At 42.9% G+C, this 21,565-nt stretch overlaps 1 protein-coding gene and 1 pseudogene across 6 annotated transcripts in view; one reads left to right on the top strand and one right to left on the bottom strand.

The window, feature by feature from the left end:
- LOC309352632 (craniofacial development protein 2 pseudogene) overlaps positions 1-21,565 on the top strand; it is a 244,138-nt pseudogene that overhangs the window by 145,608 nt on the left and 76,965 nt on the right. The window lies entirely within an intron of this gene.
- The window catches only part of ARHGEF28 (Rho guanine nucleotide exchange factor 28), a 134,607-nt gene continuing 115,851 nt past the window's right edge, over positions 2,810-21,565 (bottom strand). For all 5 annotated transcript variants that reach the window (XM_081881169.1, XM_081881166.1, XM_081881168.1 and 2 more), the window contains 2 exons: positions 6,657-6,770; positions 2,810-4,070 (listed from right to left, as the gene is read on the bottom strand). In XM_081881169.1, the coding sequence (XP_081737295.1) occupies positions 3,910-4,070; positions 6,657-6,770 (275 nt within the window). In that variant the 3' untranslated portion in view covers positions 2,810-3,909. The remainder of the gene's footprint in view (positions 4,071-6,656; positions 6,771-21,565) is intronic.

Genomic DNA, 21,565 nt, shown 5'->3' with positions numbered 1-21,565 from the left:
TCCTTACTTGCACGATTTATACTTACTGTCCGTTTGCTACCGGGCCAAGTTCAATGTGTTGGTACTTAACACATCAGTCCCTATACAGTTCAGGACCAGCTTACTTACGTGACTACACTCAGTAGATTGCTGTGGTCAGTAGGAGAGTTTCTCCTGCAAGTTCCAAAGATCTCAGAAGCCTGTTCCATAGTAACTCAGAACAGGGCTTTTAGTGTGGCTGCCCCTGTTCTGTGGAATAGCAGCCCGCTTGACAGACACCCACAATCTGCACTTTCTGGAAGCAGCTGCAAGACATTTTTGCTTCGACGGTCTTTCCCTATGCCCTTAACCCTGTGCAAGTGCACCTGTCAACCTACGCAGAGAGGGATTGCATGAGTATATATTGACCATATGATAGGGGTATTTTCTAATGCAGCAGCAGTTCAGGGAGAGGGGAAGTGCAAGAAGTGCAACTCTTGTCCTGAGTTACTGAATCCTTAATGTTTTCCAAAAGCTCATGTTTAATTCAACTAAACATTAAAAATGTCTAAATGATGGATAGAATTACAGGATGCATGTTGGTTTAAGGACTGCCTAGCTTATTGGTTAGCATAAATCTTTCCTTCCCTTCCCCCCCACCCCCGTGCCAATGCATCCCTAATACAGAATCTTCTTTATTCTGTCAAGATTTATTTTTACTAGGAATATGGGTGAATGATGTAGATAATGTTTTATGTACAAAGTCCGAAGATCCTTGAAAGTACAGTTAAATAAGAGTTTACTATAAACACATGATCCAAAAGAGAGCAATGTTTGTTTAGTTCAAACATTACACTAAACCATGTTATGTGGACAGGCTTCAATGAACTCAAAGAGAGCCAGTGTGGTGTAGTGGTTAAGAGCAATAGACTCGTAATCTGGGGAACCGGGTTCGCGTCTCTGCTCCTCCACATGCAGCTGCTGGGTGACCTTGGGCTAGTCACACTTCACTGAAGTCTCTCAGCCCCACTCACCTCAGAGTGTTTGTTGTGGGGGAGGAAGGGAAAGGAGAATGTTAGCCGCTTTGAGACTCCTTTGGGTAGTGATAAAGCGGGATATCAAATCCAAACTCCTCCTCTTCTTCTTCTTCAAATGAAGCTTCAGCTTCATGCACTGTCTGTGTCCCTTCTCTACTGGGTTTTCTTTTGCTTTTATATAGCGATGTAAGCACTATGTTCAAACCAGAGATCCTGGTTTGAAATAAACTCTGGTTGGTTTAAGAAGCTAGTTTCATAACCCATAGCTTGACTTTAAACCAGGATCTCAGGTTTGAACATAATGCTCAACCAAGGTTATTTAAAACTGAAACTAAACTTAGGGTAAATACTCACACCAACCAAAGGAGGACAAAGGAGGGAAGCAACATGAAAAGGACAGGAAGCCTTTGGTTCAATGCCCTTTTAAAATGTGTTGGGGGGGGTATTGCATGGTTCTTGTTTTTATTTTTATTTTTATTATGTATTGTGTTTTTATATCGTGATTTTATCCTGTGAACTGCCCTGAGACCTGTGGGTATAGGGCAGTATACAAATTTAATTTTTTATTATTATCATTATTATTTTATTATTAATAATAATAAAGGGAAGAAGGAATTAATTGAAGTTCATCCACACAGTGCTAAACCATGTTTTAGCATTACATCGACAAACAGCCACTGGCTTCAAAATCTGTCAGTCACAGTACAGTGTAGGAGTAGAGGTTGCAGGACAGGCTTTACATCTTTAATCAGAAATTATGTAGTAAGGAAACACTGTACTGTTACCATCAGTAAGTTCCAGTCACTGTTGCCTTTCAGTGCATGGAAACTGATGTTGCTTGGTTGCCTTGTGCAATGGCAGCCACCCCAAGTTTATTATAACAGCCATTGTGACTATTTGCACTACCGCAGATATGGCCAAAGGGAGTTCACTAGTAGCAACTGCTAAGTGGTAGGAGTGAGTAGACATCAAGTACCGTATTTTTCGCTCTATAGGACGCACTTTTTCCCCTTCAAAAATGAAGGGGAAATGTGTGTGCGTCCTATGGAGCGAATGTAGGCTCCTTGGCTTCGTGGCGACGCACCTGTCCTGGAAGCCAGAGGAGGAACAGAAGGGACTCCTTCTGTTCCTCCTCCCGCTTCGCAGCGACGCGCCTGTCCAGTGAAGCCCGAGGAGGAAAAGAAGGGTCTCCTTCTGTTCCTTCTCCAGCTTTGCTGAAGAGGCACTGCGCCTTCTCCCTCTCTGCACAGCGCCTCTCCTATGAAGGAGAGGCGCTGTGCAGAGAGAGAGAGAAGGCGCAGTGCTCCTTCAGCAACGCGCCTGTCCTGGCTTCTGCTTTAGCTCTGCGCAGCCTCTGTGGGCAGGGGGAGCCTTCATCCCGCTGCCCTGAAAAGGCTTGGTGCGGTTATCCCAGAAGCCAGATCCCTCTTGCTGTTCTGGCTTCTGGGGTTCAGAATAATTTTTTCTTGTTTTCCGCCTCCCAAAACTAGGTGCACCCTATGGTCCAGTGTGCCCTATGGTGCAAAAAATACGGTACCTACTGTCACTGTCAACCTAAGGGGACACCGAAACCAACAGCAGCCTGCATATAACTCCCTCCAATCACTAGCACTGGTTTGCTCTGGCCCCTGGAAACTCACATGCAGGAAGAGTGTGAGAGCATCTGCACTGAGCAAGGTCCTTCGCCTCTGCTCAACAAGAACTATCATATGCTTCAAAACATGGGTCAGATCATTGTAGTGATTGTAATAGTGGAAACAGCAATGGGCCAAAGTAACACATTTTCTGAATGCTAGGAATTATGAAGAGCTATCTTGGAGATATAGAATATTTATTAAGTTCGAAAAAGTATACAATTATGTATGAAAAACGCACAGGAAAAAAAACACCTTCATTCATTACACTATAATGTTATCAAAGCTCTGTCCTGAAAGAAGCACACTGATTTGTAGTCCATGTATGTGTAAAAGCAGTGGATTTGGGTTAGGCGGGGAGGGGGGCTTTATATTTTTCTCACTATCCTCTTCTCCGTTCCACAGGGATAGAAATGTCTATGTGATGAATTTCAGTGCTTTGATAAAAAAGGGGGCACAGCCAAGAACAAGTTATAAAGCAATACATCACAAAACTGACTTCGAATGCTTTGAAAAGAAAGTTATATACATGCTAGGTGAGACTTAGGTCTCTGATATAGACATCTGCCAAGGAGTAATCTGAAACCACCAAGAATCTAGCTTGCAGATGTGGATCGGTTTCCTGAAGCTCCTCACTTTTACAATGAAATCTTGAGACAACGCTGGGCCACTAAATTGTTCACTGTGAAAAGAGTTAATTTGGCAAAAGATCTTCGATAGTGGCAATGCATCATTTAAGGAGGCCATAGTGTGACCAAGGAGATCCAGAAAGTCACTTGAGAAATATTTCAGGTAGGCTTCCCATCCAGAGACAAAGGCTGGTATGGTGGTGAACCCATGACAGACACCCATGTGGGTAAGAATGGTCTACTATGATGCATCTACTGTTTTTAAAGTCACTGAGTTGCATTATGAAATCTCAAATGTTCCTATTGCACACAGCACTACTCTCACAAAGACTGTGCAGTCTTAATCTGGGAACCGAAATGTTTCCACCCAAGGTCTAATTGTGGTGTTCACGTCACATACACAAGTCATTGCAGATTTTAGTCCAACAATGTTTGATGTTGCTTGTAGAGCATTTCTGATGTAATATGTGTGTCACAAGATAAATATTAGACACATTTTTTAAAAATAACTTAATATGCATCCTATGAATCTGGAAACCTTTTTTTTTTTACAATAAATAAGATGTCTTCAAAGTAATTTGGACAAAGACCAACTATGAACAATGAGAAAAGCTATCCTAAAGTGCTACTGGTAGTAAACAAGGAAAGGTTTTAGAGATAAACAATATTTTCTTCTGTATCGCCATTTTCTGAATCTTGTCCCCTATCACCAGGTAGACTGTGCAGCAGAACATCTGATGGGTGTTGAGGCTGGATAGTGACAAGACTTGAACTGTGTGGTCTTGGGCACTGGCTCTGCAATGCATTCATGTCTAGAACACAAAAACACAGACAAGTTAAAAGCTGTAGCTCCACATGCCACATGCCCCTAGCAAAGGACCCATAGAGAGAGGGGGGGAGGCCTGAATACCAATACTTTTTTTGGTAAAAAATAAAATTATGACTACAGTAACCTTCCTGGGAAGGCCCTGAACTATTCCTTTCCACAACACCAGTTTCTCCTTTCAATGCCACCATTGCGCCTACAATACCTGCAGCAAACAAGCACAGATTGTTGCATCCAATGCTGAGTGAGCAACATTCTGTTTGCACAATTTGACTTCCCCTCTCCTCTCCTCCAACCCTCGGGAACAGATTTTTGGCATGTGCAGGGGGCTGCAGGGAGGAAGTGAGGGTTTTCCTGTGCAAGCAGAACAGTAGCATCGCATACCCCCCAGCGTTGTGTTCTAACAGTGGCCATTTCATATTGCTTACCTCGTCATTTAAGGCATTTGTATACTGCCTCTCTCCTAATATTGCAGATTGCAACAACAAAATCCAATCGGTAGGCATCACCATTACATTTCCATTAGAAGGGCAGCGCAAAACCTTCACTTCCACAGTTCAAAATTACATGCTCTTTCCAGTCCTTACAATACAAACCATTAACATGCTTGAGAGAATAAAAGCAGCTTAATCTGGCACCTGAAAGATAATACAGCCGGTGCCAGGGGAGCGAGAAAATAGGTGGTGCGCTACAACTGGGTCATGTGGCAGCCTCCCAACACTCTTCAATGGGAGCCTTCAGCAAGAAGTCACCAAGGGACTCAGATATTGGTCCCCTTCCAAACACAGAACTGCAAACGCTGAATGCTGCCCAAACTTGATCTTACTAAGTTTGTCATCCTTGGGCCACTTCAGTGAAGAACCACTGTTATGGCAACACTTCCCAGGCAGAACTATGGAGGGCATAAAGGCAGAAGTCCTGGAGTGTTTCTGACATTCTGCTGGGTGCAACGCTTATGGAGGAAGGAGCTGGGAAAGGTGGTGTGCCAAAAAGGGTGGGAAGAAAATATGACAGGGGTGAACACTTTTCCTGGGAAATTCTTTGTCAGGATTCTCTCTCTACTCATAGTCCAGGGCAGGTTGCTGAACTTAAACTCCCATCATCCCTGGTCATGGTGGCTGCGACCGATGATAACCAACATCTAGAGGGCTGCAGGGTAGAGCAATGTGCGTGCTATAATCTGGTCCTCAACGTCACCATAATGTGGTGACAGTCTTTCTGTATCACCTATATAATTAACTAATGATTGCATTAGTTGAAGGCATTTTTATGATTAAGGAAGTGATATACATTTTTCTCCATACAAGGGTTCTCTCTTTTTTTTTGGTTACTAGTGTACAAAAAGTCACAAGTACCCATCACATAAGTGCAACCTGAGAATAAGTTTTAAAATGTATATACCATTCCCCCCGCTCAAAATTAGGACTAAATTCTAGCCATAGTTAAGCCTTTTTATTTAAATATGAGAGCAAAGCACATGAGTTAATCTTTCCTAAGAGTTAACATATTTTTGGTTGGCCAGTGAACTGAATATCTCTCACTGAAATCAACAAGAATTCAGGCACAAAGTGTAGTACAGCACAATGTGAGAGCCTAAATACAAAATAAAGCCGCAACATATATTAAAACAAGCCAAAGAAACTGCAATAGATCATGTCACTAAACCATTTCAATTGCCAGGACAGCCAGATCAAGTAACAGGTATAGTGTTACTCAGGGCCGTTCTTGGCCTGGATTTAAGAAACCCTGTCGTAATGCTAGAATGAGTGAAGAAAATAATCAGAAAAGGTCAAAAAACACATGCTTTTTAAAAGGCACAATATAAATGAATAATAAAATCAGATTGAACGATTTAGGAATCATTTGGCTACATTGCTCAGCTTTGTTGGGTTTCGGAAAAGTTCCAAAAACATCCCTCCTAAGACTTTGCTGTTGTACCCAGACTATACCACTCTGGAGTTCAGACAGAGGAATTGCTTCCTTTTGTAAAGGAAAAACCCTGCACATAGAAAACCAGAGTATCAGGTTGAAGGCTAAGCTGGAACCCTTCTTCCTGGCATGTTACTTTTCCATACACAGGGACTATTTTATATGAGGAGCAGTTCAAACGATGGATCCCCATTGTGAAATCTGTAGCAGCACAGGCTAGAAACAATTTTACTGGAAGATAAGTTGTTTACCTAGCAAGGCTCCGTAGGAAAGTTCCCTCTTAGAATATTACTTAATGATTTCTCATCCCCCGGAATGAGCTAGGACCCAGTGATCTAACCTTAGGGCAGTGTGGATGGTTTGCCATACTATTTGCAAAGGGGAAATAAATGCAAGTAATATGGACAAATGGGACTCTTTGGGCTGGGCTGGATTGACAGAAGCATAAGACAAAAAATTCCTTGCCATGAGTCCTTACAGAAAAGAACCAGAAGCCACTGCCTACAATGCCCAAGAGTCTGCCAGTCACAACAATACAACTTAAGAGGTATGTTCTGGCTTCTTACAACGGCAATTGTGAATTGTGTGTGTGCATTCCTCAAATGAGGTTCAGATGCAAGTTGCCTGGAGTTTCACACCTCACCTTGATATTTGGGTATTTGGCTTTTTAGTGATAGATCCGAGTTCATTCCTGGATTCCTAACAAAATCTTCACTGGCCAAGTTCATCCTGCTGTTCACGGCTTCTGTGCAACTGCCTGTGAAACAAAGCAATGCTGTTTTAATTGACCAACATTTTCCTTGACCATCATTTCAAAAGGGCAGAAAAGTAAGAGAAAATCCAACAAAGGTGTCATTATAGCATTGCTTTACTGCATTCACAGCCATTTCTTAATCCAAGGGAATAAGAGAAAGATGTGTGGACGTTAATTGCACTTAATCAATTAATAAACACTCTTATGTCTTAAAGTTCAAATATCTCAGGAAGAAAAGTTGTTTTTTCTCCCCAAATCATTGAGAGCAAACCTATGGACACTGTCCTTGGAATAACTACAATACCATCCTAAGTCTTTCAGGTTCATATGGCAAAAGAACCAGGGTGTTATATCTATGAAGTCTGGCCTGTAATATAACCAATATATATATATAGTTATTGCAGAACTTAACACTATCATCATTTTGGAAGACTGCCTGTAATTTAAAAAGATGTTACCTACTTTTTAAGAAAGGTGTCTCAATATTATTCTGGAAAAGCAACAATAAATGGGTGAACAATAGTGAATCTGGTACCCAGCCTATGGAGGAACTGTGGGTTTAGTGGAATCCACAAGCTCCCCTCCTGTCTTTCCAATCTTAGCTATGTCATGTGCACCTCCAGGGGTCTCAAAATATTAATGCAGGGAGCCAGGAGAAAAAATAAGGAATCCAGGTCTCTCCCCCCCCCGCAACCCCGCTCATCAGAGTACTGCATGAATCAATATATGGGGCAAGTAAGAGACTTAGGGTGAACTTTTTTTGCACAAGGCTCAACTGAATGGTGGACCAGTAGTCCCAAATGTTTACGTGCTGGCCCAAGTTATTTTGCTGCTTGAGGCAAAGGACAAATTGGCGCCGTCCCCCTCCACCTTCCCACATATAGAACTTGACCAGAGCAGGGCTGGCCTCCCATAAGGCAAGCTGAGGCAGCTGCCTTAGACAGCAGAACACCAAGAGGCAGTGTCCCTGTGTGGGAGCCCTGCCCACCCAATTGTTGATGGAGAAGTGGTGGCTGCAGTTTCTAATGAGATGAATTGCTGGGATAGATCAGTCAGCAGAGCATGAGACTTTTAATCTCAGGGTTGTAGGTTCCAGCCCCACGTTGGGCAAAATATTCCTGCATTGTAGGGGGTTGGACTAGATGACCGGTGTCCCTTCCACATCTATGATTGATCTATGATTCGTATTTGAACGCTAGTGATAGAACAGCATCCTCAACCTACCACACCTGAGGTCAGCATAACTGATCCCACTTCCAGATAATTATGGGAAAGCGATGCCTCAGTGGTGCTGAAAAGGCTCCGGTGCGGAAGCAACCCTACTGAAAGCAGCACATATGTTCCAGAATTTGGATAGCTGCTGCCAGTCAGAGTAAATAATGCTAAACTTGATGGACCACACCAAGGGATTGTCACAGCACGCAGCAGTGTCTTATTGCACTATAGCTGGATTCTCAGATTCATAAAATTGCAAAGCAGAAATCCTATGCACACTAGTTTTTTAGGTGAATACTGTGTTTGCATTTAATGGCACTTAAAACCTGCTTCAAAGACCTATTGGAAATCTGCCTGTGTATCTTTCCAGATGTAATATATTTTCCCCGGGAGGATGCTGTCTGCATTTGCTAGCGCTTTCCTCCTGCTAGTCCTAGAAAATTATATCCCTGGTCCTGACTGCAAAGTCCTCTTGGGAAAACCTCAGCACCTGGGAAAGGCACTATGCTACAGTGTGCCTTATCTTGTGTTCTCAATACCAGGGGCCTCCGAAGGGTTAGCGCCTGAACAAAGTCTGCGCAGGTGCTTTTCCTTTGAGCGTTCATGCTTCTCTTGGGAATTCCAGTGAAAAACCTAGACTCCATTACGGCCTGCAGCATCTAAATGCAAAAAAAGACCTCACACCCTTTGTTTTGCACGCTTTGAAGTAAACATCCAGCAACCTCCCGGGATACGGTAGTGTCCCAGACAACAGCGCACTTTCCCAGCGATACCTGATGAACTGATAAGCAGCACAACCTGTGCACCTTCTGCAAACAGGTTGAATGCACATCAGAAGAAAACGGATCCAGCGAGGCCTGTATTGTATCTTTCCTAGGGGTTGCCATGGTAACACCTCTCTGGATAACATGATCTGAAGGAGGTCCTGGCAGCATTCAGAATTTTCATATTATGGATTGTTGTTTTTAAATGTGCAGATTGAAAAAGGAAGGTGTCACCAGTCACTTTGATGTTGGGCAAGACCAACGAAGCTAGTTCCAGATTAGAATCAGCTCCTTGGGCAAAAAAATTTCTGCGTTCTCCCACCCAAACACCATTTAAGAAGAAGGGCTATAGCTCAGTGTTCATCCACTCTGCGTGCAGAAGGTCCCTGGTTCAATCCCCAGCCGCTCCAGGAAGGGCTGGGAGTGTTCCCTGTCTCAAACCCTGGGAGCCACTGCCAGCCAGTGTAGACAGTATAGGGCTAGATGGACTAGTGGTCTGAGCTGCTATAAGGCCGTTTCCTGTGGAAGTGGAGAGTATCCTGTTTCTGCTAGAACTTAATACATGCAAAGCGCATAGGAAGATACCAGCCCAGACTATGGCTCGATCTTCACTATACAATTAAGGCAGTTTCACACCACTTTTAACAGTCATGACTTCCCTTCCAAAGAATCCTGGGAACTGTCGTTTGCTAAGGGTGCCTAGAGTTGTTAGGGAGACCCCTATTCCCCACACAGGGCTACAATTCTCAGAGTGGTTAACTCTCAGCACCCTCAACAATGGGATTTTTTCGGGGAAGCCCTGCCTGTTTAAGTGGAATGCTCTCCCCAGGGACATTCACCTGGCGCCTTCATTGTACACCTTTAGGCGGCAGGCAAGAACGTTCCTTTTTAACCAGGCCTTTAGTTGACCTAATCAACACCCCATACCAATTAAAATGTGGCTCTTGGGAGGCATTATTATTGGGTTATTGCTTTTTATGTGGACCGCCCTGAAACCTCTGGGTATAGGGCGATATATGAATTCAATCAATCAATCAATCAATCAATCAATCAATCAATCAATACTGCTTTAAATCTATAGCGCGGATGGGGCCTATTTGTCTAGCCCAGTGTTATCTGTCTGGAAATGTCTCTCTAGGGGCTTGGATAGAAGCTGTTCGCATCACTTGCTCCTTTTGCTTCGCTGGAAGTGCCATGGACTGAACCTGGCTCCTTCTACATGCAAAGCAGCTGTTCCACAACTGAGTGACTTGTTCTACCCCCCCCCCCCAAAAAAAAACGCTCTACCACATAGCTGCGGCTTTTCCAGTAAAAGCATCACACGGAAGGCACCCAAGGGAGAAAGTCGAGAGCATTTCAAGGAGACTGAGGAACAAAAGCACCAGACAAGCTCTAAGCATCAAACCCTTGGCTGCCGTTTGAGTGAGCAAGTACAACTGTGCACTGCCTGCCTCACAAAAAAAAAAGCACGTGTCACCCAGATGACACCGTCAGCCTGAAAGTGGAGCAGGAAGGCCTGCTGTCACCATGCTTTCCGCAGTCAGCTTGGACGTGCTACAAGGCTCTGGGTCCGATCCAGGCAGCAGCAGCTGGCCGCACAGCAGGCTGTTAAATGCCACAATGAAAACAGATAGTTCGACAAGCACTAGCTGGGAGCAACAAATCAGCAGCTCAGGTGTGGGCAGTGCTCAACTTATTTCGTATCTTTATATTTATGTGCTATGAAAGCCTCCAGGTCCAGGGTTTTCCTGGCTCTGCAGCAGAGCTCTCTCTCTCTTTCTCTCTAAGGGCCAACTTTTACAACCCATTGTCACTCGCGTTGCAGGCATGGCTCGTAACAATGCAATCTGCCTCAGCCACGCAGGCCAGAAGTTTTGTACATTATGAAAATGCCTTGGGGAGCAGCCACAGCATAGCAGCACCAATATTTGTAAATAGTGCCTGTGATTTTCCTGGATGAAGTGTCATAACAATCGGTTCATATGTTTCATTTATGGTAGCTTTGCCCCCCCCCCCAAAAAAAGTGTGAAGATAATTGGATTTCCATTTTATACCTATAAATTGGTGGAAAGCATTGTGCAAAATACAATTATCAAGCATGAGGAAGAACGTTTTCTGCCCCTCCCCCCAATAGTGAATGTGGCTTCTGAATATATTAAGTCTTGTCTCACTATCCTTTTAGAATTGTTTGGAAGAGTCAATAATTGGGAAAAACTATTCAGGGATAGTATGATAAGATTTGGGAAATTTTAGTGACAACGTTTAGCTATACTTAAATGAGTTTCAATTTTATAGGACCAGGTATTTTTAAAATGAAAGCAATTTTCTATTCTTCTTATATTATCAAATATTTTATAAAAAGCATTCTCAGTTGGTTTTTAAATTTTATTATTACTCCCTATTGTGTACAACATGCATTATTAGTCTTGTTACTCCCATATTTCCACTGTAATTGTTTAAATGTTCTTACTATTCTTCTTTTACATCCCTTTTTAAAATTTCCATTATTTCCCAAACTTGAAATAAAGAGAAACATTTGTGTCATTTTCTTCAAAATGTTAAAACAGTTTTACAGGTAGCCTTTCATCAACTCCCCCCCTCCTGCCTCTTCATAAGCTTAGTACAAACTTAAGACTATACAATTCACAAAACCCCCAGTAAAATACCACTCTCATATCAAGAAGCAAGAGAAAAACCCAGTTGTTAAAATCAATGAGAACTAGCACAACCAGCAGCAAAAGCTTTCCTTAAAAAAAACCAACCCAAAATGATCTCTCTTTTTTTAACGTTCAAAGGGGAGGGTTTCTTGATATTGTTCTTTCGGGACATCATTGCATAACCTCAGGACAGAACACGGAAAATCACTACTCCGTTTCCAAGCTGTTCCAATCTCTGTGATCAAGGGGATTTGATCAAGGCATTTAAATCAGGCCTTAGTGGGTGGCACCCATTGTCTGTGTTAATTCTGAGCTCCAGAAATATTGCTCAGAATAGTGCACACCTCATCATCTCATCTGGAAACATTGGCATCAGGCACGCCTCACAATCCCACTTTGTAGAAACATAATGCTACCTCTGAGGAGAAGGGGTGGGTAGGAAAAGGATGACATGGGTAACGATTTTCTTCTTCTTCATTTGAGGCTTAAAAACAGGAAAGGGGGGGGGGGAGAGACACCCACACCTCTTGACTATGTTTCCTAGGAAAATGCTTTCCTTTCAAAGGCTAATGAAACGCTGTAATTTTGTTATCGGGTCAGTATATAGTTCCAATAACCATGTGGCCTGCAATTAGTGGTTTGTGATTATAAAACCACAGCTATTTCACATGCAGCATCTACAGACAGAAGGTCGGCCCAAGACATGTTGCCACTTGCAGTAGAAAATCCTCAAAGCACCTTCCCAGCAAGAATTCATAAACATCTTTGTTGTGATATAACACAGTAGTAGTCAACACCTTCCAGGTGTTGTTGGGCTACAAGTCCCACCACCCCCAACTGTTGGCCATACTGGCTGGGTCTGATAGGAGATGTAGTCCTTGAGGATACCACATTGGCTACCGCTCACATAATAGCATTCAAAACCTTCTGTCTGAGCTGCTACCTCCAATCTAGTGGGATTGGCTCTAAAGAAAAAGCCATTCTTGTGTTCTAGTCCATCATGACCTTAAAGAAGGAGTAGGGGGAGCTTCATTCCTGTCAGAAGTTCTAAAAGAATAACCAATTTGTGTCTTCCAGATGTTTTTCCAGACTACAGCTCTCATCAGCATGAACTAGCATGACCAATAGCCAGGAATTATGGGAGCTGTAGTGTAATAAAGCCAGGAGGACACCACATTGTTTACTCCTGTGCTGGAAAGTTCAGAGATGTGGTCTGTGTGTGCAAGGTTCTATATGTGAGATGGCACAGAGACAATAGCCCTGTTCAGTTCACATGGGCAGGGGTGTGCATATGAAAGCCTTGCCCATAACTTCCCTGGGATCAACAGCTGCTCTTGATATCTGTGTGTGATTAGTGCAAAGGTTTTTTAAAAAATTGTTCAAACCCACTTAGAAATTCATTTGCGTGTGGGAGCCTTAGCTTATTGGGGTTTCTGATCATGGAGAGAGTTTCCAAGTGTGTTCAGTGGAACATGCTTATTAAACACCCTTTTCATGCTTTCATGCTAATTGCACAAAGGTCTGAAGAGGTGCTAGTACGCTCAAGGATGTTGTGGGCTGGGCTGGTATATTGTCCTTGTTCCTTATGCTAGCAACTTCGTGTTTTGCATGTTCAGGCAAATGCTTGAACATGGCTAAGGAAGAACTGTGAAATCAATCAAGGATATGTCTGGGTACAGCAGTCACAGCCTACATATGGGCTATGATACATATGGGCCAAGCTAGCTTCCCCTATGCATTCACTGCTTGGTTGGCTGGTTGGTTTTTTAAAGGACTGTTATAAACCTTCAGTACAATAGCTGAGATATTTTTTTCAATACGAACAATGTGCTCGCTAGCTTTAGGTTGCAATCCTAAACACACTTACTAAGGAGTAAAATCTCATTGAACTCAATGGGACTTTGTCCTGAGTAAATATGGTTAGGATTGCATGCACTTTGCTTACATCATCTGTTAGGAATGAACAATAGATTCCCCTCCCCCGTGCCAAATCTTGTTACAACAGGGATTAAAGTCAGAAAAGGCTACCTTGCCCTTTTTTAAAAAAATAGCTGTTAATGCCATCTTCCCTCTGTTCATCTAACTAGTTGCAAAACTGCTTGTGGTTTTATTTCATCGCTTCCAAAGTTACATTTAGATTGGATTTTAATTTTCCCCCAATCTGCTGTAGACTACCTTATTACTTTGTTGCATTATGGAAATGGAAATTGTCACATCTCATCTAGCTCAACAGTGCCCCCAACAGCCTAACAGAAAGAGCTATACAAAGCTGAAAGCAATTCTTTCCAGTTCTGTATTTTAGTATAGCCTATGAAGGTTGGAAAAACCCTCATGTCATGTTATGGGCTCAGCCCAGCTAGCTAATGCTTATACTAATGCCAACATTTGTACAGAAAGGTGCCAGAATCTTGTAGTCAAAATTTCTTTATTAATTTTAAGATAACTTATATTTTCCCCCTTCTCCTTGCTTACTTCCCTGTTCCTTCTCCTTCCTTACTTCCCTGTTCCCTGCTTCTTGCCACTTCAAGCAGGTTAAGGGGGGGGGTGCGTGCGCGCGCGCGCACAGAGTGATCCTATGTAGGTCTGCTCAGAAGTAAGTCCCACTGAGTTCAATGGGACTTACTATGATACGATAATCTTTATTGTCATTGTCCTATGCAGAACAACGAAACTGAAAAAATCTACATCAGACATTCAAAAACCCAACAAGCCTGCTATCCCAGCCTGTTTAGCCCCCTAGAAACTCTGATACCCCATAATTAAATACAATATACTCCCATAGAGACTACCTTACACTGCATTTAAAACCAAAATCGCATTTAGACAGAAACTGTTTCTCAGGCGGCTAGTCCTAGTCCTTATAACCCTGTACCTTCTTCCAGAAGGCAGAAGCTGGAAGAGATCATTTCTGGGGTGCACACCATCCTGCACTATCTCTGCAGCTTTCTTGTGACACCTGGAAGCATAGATTTGATACAAGGTGGGAAGAGTGCACCAAATTATTCTCTACGCAGTCATTACAACCCTGGACAGCATTGGTTTTTCCCCTGACCATGCAGCTCCCAAACCACACACAGAGACCATAAGTTAATACACTCTCAACAGTACAATGGTAAAATGCCATCAACAGGTCCTTTGAGAGATTATTTTTCCAGAGAATACTACCAGGTAAATGTGGGCATGGTTGAAGCCTTAGGAGGGAAGAAGGCAAAAATTGGTGGCTGAATGGTATAGAAAGCTTTTCTAAAGTGCATCTGGGCACCAAAAGGCCCTGGGATAGCATTGCAGTATACACAAACTGAGAGGTGGATCCCAGGATCCATTGTGACATTGCATAGGATGCTGGAGGCACATCCCTCAAAAGCTGCACTGGCCTTGGAGGCTGTGCATTCAGTCCGAGAGGTGCATCTGGGAGGATGATGAGCATCACCTATAAGGTGGTTGCTGCTGCTGAAAGAGCTTATAACCTCCCTGAACACTCCAAGGAAGGTAAGGATATAAATGTCATAAAGCTAAGAATATGACAGTTAATGAGAGGGGGATGTTGGGTTGCTTAAGTCCATCTGAAGCTTATATGTGTGCATGTTTTAATATTTCTCAATTTACTTTTAGATTTCACTCTTAATTTGTCTTCCTCCGTCAAGCAGCTCATTATGACTTTGAGACTGCGGAGATCTCCTTCCAGCTCAACAGCACACCCATCAGCTCGACAGGCGGAGTTGCAAGAAGCTTAAAATGTTTCATCTGTTGTTTACTTCAGTACCATCCAGGCATTACTACCACCAGGCAGCCATAAGTTGACAGCATCAACTTTATGCTTTCTCCCCACCCAGCTTATCAGAAACTGTATTTGAAACTTCCAACTGAGAAAACTGAGAAAGGGAAGAGGGTATCTGTGCAGAGAAGAAAATAAACATCTCCACTGTACATATGGCTCTTCCCACATGTCACTGGTACCGTGATTTGCACAAGCCTTATTTTTACTTCCTAATTTTAACCATTCATGGTGAGGGGCAAGACAGCAGCCAAATCTCATAAGGGAGAGATGCCTTCCTGTGCAAGAGGCCTTGTCACTAACTACACATTAACAATTACCGTATTTTTCCAAGCATAAGACTAGCTTTTTTCCCTAAAAAATAATGTCAAAAATTAGGGGGCGTCATGCATGGATACATCCCCCCATTTTCTTAAATCTGGGCCCCCCAAAACAGGAGGCGTCTTATACATGGGGGCGTCTTATACACGAAAAAATACGGTGCAGTGGTACCTTGGGTTAAGTACTTAATTCGTTCCAGAGGTCCGTACTTAACCCTAAACTGTTCTTAACCTGAAGCACTTTAACTAATGGGGCCGCCGGGCCGCCGGAGCACAATTTCTGTTCTCATCCTGAAGCAATGTTCTTAACCTGAAGCACTATTTCTGGGTTAGCGGAGTCTGTAACCTGAAGCGTATGTAACCCGAGGTACCACTGTATATGCTATTTTCTCCCTTTTAAAACCCAGGTTGACTGAGAATGTGGAACAGGAAGAGGAACATGCCCAGTGACTCCACCAAACCTTATCATGATCAGCCAGAGATAAGAATGGACTCCACATGCATACAGGTGTGTATGTGAATACTCTGTAGGCATTAGTGGAAACTCTTGATAAAATCAAGGTTCCAAATGGCACATAGGTTCTTGCCTTCAGCTGGATGCATGGTCAGATGCCGACATCCTCCCAGGGGCTCCGTCACCCTGGAACATGCAAGAAGAGATTTCTTCTCTTACTTGGACACAGTAATGCTGTCAATCAGGGCAACAGTTCAGGAAAGAAATCCATGGTCCATTCATCAAAATGAGCAAGGGGGTCTCCAAACGCAGCAGGGCTGGCTAAGCACATTGTGAAGTACATTGCCATCTAAAGAGTTCCCCAGAAGATCCCCATTCTAAAATTACCTAATGGCACCTAATGGCACCATTAGAGATGAGGGAGAAATGGTTCATTCCTCTCCACCACCAGTTAAAATACCTGATCTTCACTTCCTGAAACTATGCCGGAACTGAATCATAACTATCTTTCAATATTTACACTTCTAATTTTGCAATGCAGTTTCTCCCATCAAAGAAATGTACAAAGGGTACATAATTAGGGGAAAGTATATGTAAAAATTCAGATATTTGTGGTGAAAATAACAGACACAGATGCATTTATATTAGGGGAAATTGCTTGCAAAACACGCATGGAATTGTTAAGATTTGCCCATCCTTATGCAGCACTGCTTGGGTCTAGTGCTCACTGAGGTGAAAGACTTCTGCCAGGTCTGTTCCACTGGGATCCCATGACTGAATGCTCCTTCGCACAAAAGCTAGCTTGGGCTCAAAGTATCTGAGATAATGCCTTCCTCTGAGTCAAGCTGCCTGTGCATTAAGATCAGTGGAGGAAACTCTCCTGGTAGTCACTGTATTTAATGAGATGCATAGTGTGGGGTCATGTGGATGAGCCTTTTTGGTGGTGGCTCTGCATCTGTGGAATGGCCTTCTTAACAAGGTGCACCTCGCCCTAACTTTAGAGTCAGAGACGTCATTTTTATTAATGCTGCTAATAATGTTTCTGCAGCTTGGTGCTGATAACGGCAAGGTTCCAGGTTTGATCCCTGTGCATATTCCTGTATTGAGGGGGGTTGGACTAGATGATCCTCAGGGTCCCTTCCAACTCAACAACTCTATGGTTCTATGATTAGAATTATTTAAACATTTTGCTTATAATGCATTATATTTCATATTATCTTATTTTTGTAAACTGCCCTGTAACTATTTTTAGTGAAGGGCAGTGTAGAAATCTCTAATAAATGAATAAAATACTAGTTTTCTATGTGCATGGAATGTAATTGCTACAGAGACACATTCAGTCTCTGATAACATTCAGTGATCCTTCCCCACCTGTAGTCTTTAGTGATATAACCCACGTGGAATTCAAAGACTGACATGCTTGACCCTGTTTTATTGCATGCTTTGGAAGAAAGCATCATGGCTGCTTTCTTTTTTTACTTCCCATTTATTTAGAAAACTAGGTCTCTGGACCAAGTCTTTAGCTGGCACAAAAATAAATGGGCTCCCACTGACTGTAAGCCTGGCAATGATCTGCCTTTTTAATCTTTCACTGCTAAACAGATGGAATGTTTTTGGTTTTTTAAAGAAACTATTAAAATATCACTGTTTATAAAGGAATATTGGCTTTTGATGTGGTTTCAAATCTCTGTTAACTTGTTATTTTAATCACGCAACTGAACATTGCTGGATAGTGTTGTTTTTTTATTTCAAGCTGTGGCTTCTCATCTGGAGATGAAGCTCTTTTTTAATGAGAAATTGTTAATATGTGAGTAATAATGTATCCAACTCTTGCCATTCCCACTGCATTCCTGAAAACCCATCTCCCATTTCATCTCCTCCACAGTCAGCTTCTAGGCTCGTGTGAGTGACAGAACGTTTTTCTCCCTCTGCTGGCCATATTGCATTAGGAACTCTTATTATACCTAACAGCCAAACAGCACATTGGAGTAGACACGAGGGTCACGCACAGTGTGTGTGTTTTTCAGCTCAGTTCCAGCACCTTTCAGGTGTGCACCAGTGCCATTCTAAGAGTACAAGGGAGGCATTCGTGCTGAGCTCCGGCACCTCTTTTTCTAGAAAAACAGCACTGGTCATGCACATATGTTACACTGCACTGGAAACATGCATATGTGGTGGGGAAGCAGCACTGATCTACTGGCCCTGCTCCCAGCCTAAATGCATTCAGCATAATTTGCGTAAGGGCAACAGACATCCATACAAGTAACCATGATCAAGGAATTCTGCTTTTGGCAGAGTTCTCAGTTGTGGAGGTTGTGCTGATCAGTCTTAGGAATAGGGGCACCATCTCATTCTCCTTATGTGCATTCAACATACACACTTGTAACCTGTGTGCAATCCCAAGGTGACAGTCTCCCTGTGCCACATTCTACTCTCTTTACCTAACAAATGTGGCTTCGCTTACCCATCATGCTGTCAAGCCCTCTGGCAGCATCAGCAGCTAATGATGTTGCGCAGGGCCTGGGAAATGCACAGTGTGAAGATATCACATCTCGGGCAAGAGCAGAGGGGTGGAGGGGGAAGGAAACCACACATTACAGGGGAGAGGGGAGAAAGCGCAAAACAGGTGTGCAATTTTCAAGTCATTCCATGTCTCCCACAATGTGCAGTTTGGCCCTAAGGCTGTGTAGGGACCATTATTTCTGCGGAGAATTGGAAGCAACTTGCCTCTTGCCGTTACCATGACAACAGCCCCCATCCTGATTCAGTAACTTAACAATCATACAAAAGCAAGCGAGGCAGGTGGGAGCCTTGCTGCAGCTAGAACAAAATGCAGCTAAAAAATGGGAATCCCAGGAAAAGGATTAGAAATACAAGCTAAAAGCTTTGGGGGCAAGGCCGTCCTAAGGTAGCGTGAGAAAAGAAAAGGCAGCACATCTAAATGTCAAATCTTTATTTCCTGAATTGTCCTGAAAAGGGGCCAGTAAGGTCCAAAGCATGTTGGAATGATAAATACGTTTTCACCTTTGCTTTTTTGCCACTACTTGCAGGACAGCTATGGCAGGCTAGTTGCAATGGGGGAGAGAGGAGAGGTGCGTCTGTGTGCTAGAAAAGGGGAGTGCATTAATCAAGCAAAAATGAATGAAAATAAATTGTATGTTCTTGGAATGGAAGGGCATTGCTGTGGACAGTCGTAGCACAGTGTGGAGTGACTTGATGATTAGGGAACATGGAATTTGGACAGCATTCCAGATGCAAATGTTGCATGTTTTCTATAGGATCTAGAGAAGATCCTTGAAAAGAAAGAAAAAAATCCATTGTGTAAGTCTGTAATGTTTGAAGTTCACTGTTTCCCACACAATGCTTGCTGTGGATTTTGATGCCACTACCATTTGGAGGTGACCTGCAATTAAACCCCATAGCAATTGTTAAAGAGAAATTTACCAGAGCCTAGGCCCAAACCAATCTTTCCGCAATGCGCAGATAACAAACGGCTCTTCGGGGAATTTGGAAATAGGTTTTTAAAGAAAATGTGTGTTTCATCCGCACAATGAACACCAGCAAGAGCAATTTAAGTGTTCCTTGAAACCCTGCTCTGCTGTGACGTGACTCACCTTTGGCCTCACCTTCATATGGGACACTGCCCACCAGCTGGCTTTTTCCTACTTCCCAAAATTCATTAAGTATGACCCCCTCCATTAAACTGCCTTTATATTAAGCTTTGAAGTTTTGGCTGTGCAATCACACGCATGCACATGGTCCAATTGCTATTCTTCTAACAATGAACACATGTTTTATTGGCTTGCTTCATTTCCAGCTCATTAAACACAGCTGGGCTTCAATAAGGGATAACAGTAATAATAAAGGAAGGAACTGCGGAATCTTTAAATGCATCTCTATACATTTATCACAGGGTGCGGGGATGGCTTTCCATGCCATGGGATGCCCTGCTGATCATAATACCCAGCACATAAGCTTTTCTGAGTCTGTGCATTAAGGCAGAAAAAATAAAGAAGAGAGAGCTTGACCCCCTGATCTGAAATCACAACTGTTGACTAACTCTGCAGCCACAGACGTTGTTCACGCTGCCCTGTATCTCAAAATCCCAACTTATGGCAGAGCTGCCCATGCCTGGAATTGGGGCAGCTGAAAAGGATTGGGTTTTATTTCCCAGTAGTAGAACCTGATCGCCTGAAGGCTGGTCGCCGAAGAATTGATGCTTTTGAATTATGGTGCTAGAGGAGACTCTTGAGAGTCCCATGGACTGCAAGAAGATCAAACCTATCCATTCTGAAGGAAATCAGCCCTGAGTGCTCACTGGAAGGACAGATCCTGAAGCTGAGGCTCCAATACTTTGGCCACCTCATGAGAAGAGAAGACTCCCTGGAAAAGACCCTGATGTTGGGAAAGATGGAGGGCACAAGGAGAAGGGAACAACAGAGGACGAGATGGTTGGACAGTGTTCTCGAAGCTACCAACATGAGTTTGAGCAAACTGCGGGAAACAGTGGAAGACAGGAGTGCCTGGCGTGCTCTGGTCTATGGGGTCATGAAGAGTCGGACACGACTAAATGACTAAACAACAACAACAACAAGTAGAACCTAAATCACTGCCATGGTAACAAACAACCCTTAGATCATAGTTTCTCCCAACAATATACATAAGCCCTCTAGCCTTCCATCATTATATTGAAGAGGAAATCCTAAAATAAGCAGGGGCCATGAGAAGACACACGCCATGACCCAACAACATCCCTGTCTACTCTACCACTACCTTCCTGGCACTGAGCTGGAACACCTGATGGGGGCATTTGACCAAGGCCATCTAGAAATTTCCCCACGATCAGAAACCCTGCATTCCCTATGGATTTGAGTCCAATAGTTACGTGTTTAAAAGGATTTAATCACACTGGGTTACCTCTAAGTTGTACTCAAAGTAGACCCACTAAAATTAATGAAGCCAATTTCAATACTCTTTGCAGAACTAATATTTGATAGAACCCAAAGTTTGTGCAAATGCAGAATTGCTGGCTTGCACCAAAATCCCATTATTTCAGTATCTCCATGAGTCTCCAATTACTCCAGCACAGTCAAAGGCCAGCAGGAGGTTCACAAGCAAGAGATCATCAGGTCAGGAGCTACCCAGGGAAGATTTCAGGTCAAGGTTGCGAAATGGTTGCTGCTGATATTGGTCCAGGTTTTACGAATGCTAATTTTTCACTATTGTTTTCACTACTTATTGAATGGCTGGCTGTTTAACACTGTGTCTTTTTATAGCCAGCCATTTTTAGTGATGGTATTTTGTACCATTTTTCATGGCACGTTTGTTTGTGCTGCTCCTGTTTTTTATGTTTTTATATGGATTTTATTATTTTAGTGAAAAATTATGTTGGGTTTCTCCAAGTATGGAAGTAACTCATAAATGTTAAGACACACATACATACCCCAAATGTCAGTAATAGTACAATTTTCTCATAAGTGACAATAAAAAGTGTTCTAACTTTAATGACGGGAACCCTCAACCCTATGGTCCTCAAACCACTCCAGAGTGGGTTATTGAGGTCAGTGTGGCTGTCATAAAATAAGGTTGTTCAGGACTCCAGCCAAATAGTAA

The sequence above is a fragment of the Podarcis erhardii genome (assembly GCF_964252035.2).
Source record: "Podarcis erhardii genome assembly, chromosome: 11".
In the NCBI taxonomy this organism is placed as follows: Eukaryota; Metazoa; Chordata; class Lepidosauria; order Squamata; family Lacertidae; genus Podarcis; species Podarcis erhardii.
The sequence above is the reverse complement of the archived record's forward strand: the minus strand, read 5'-3'. Positions and strand labels throughout refer to the sequence as shown.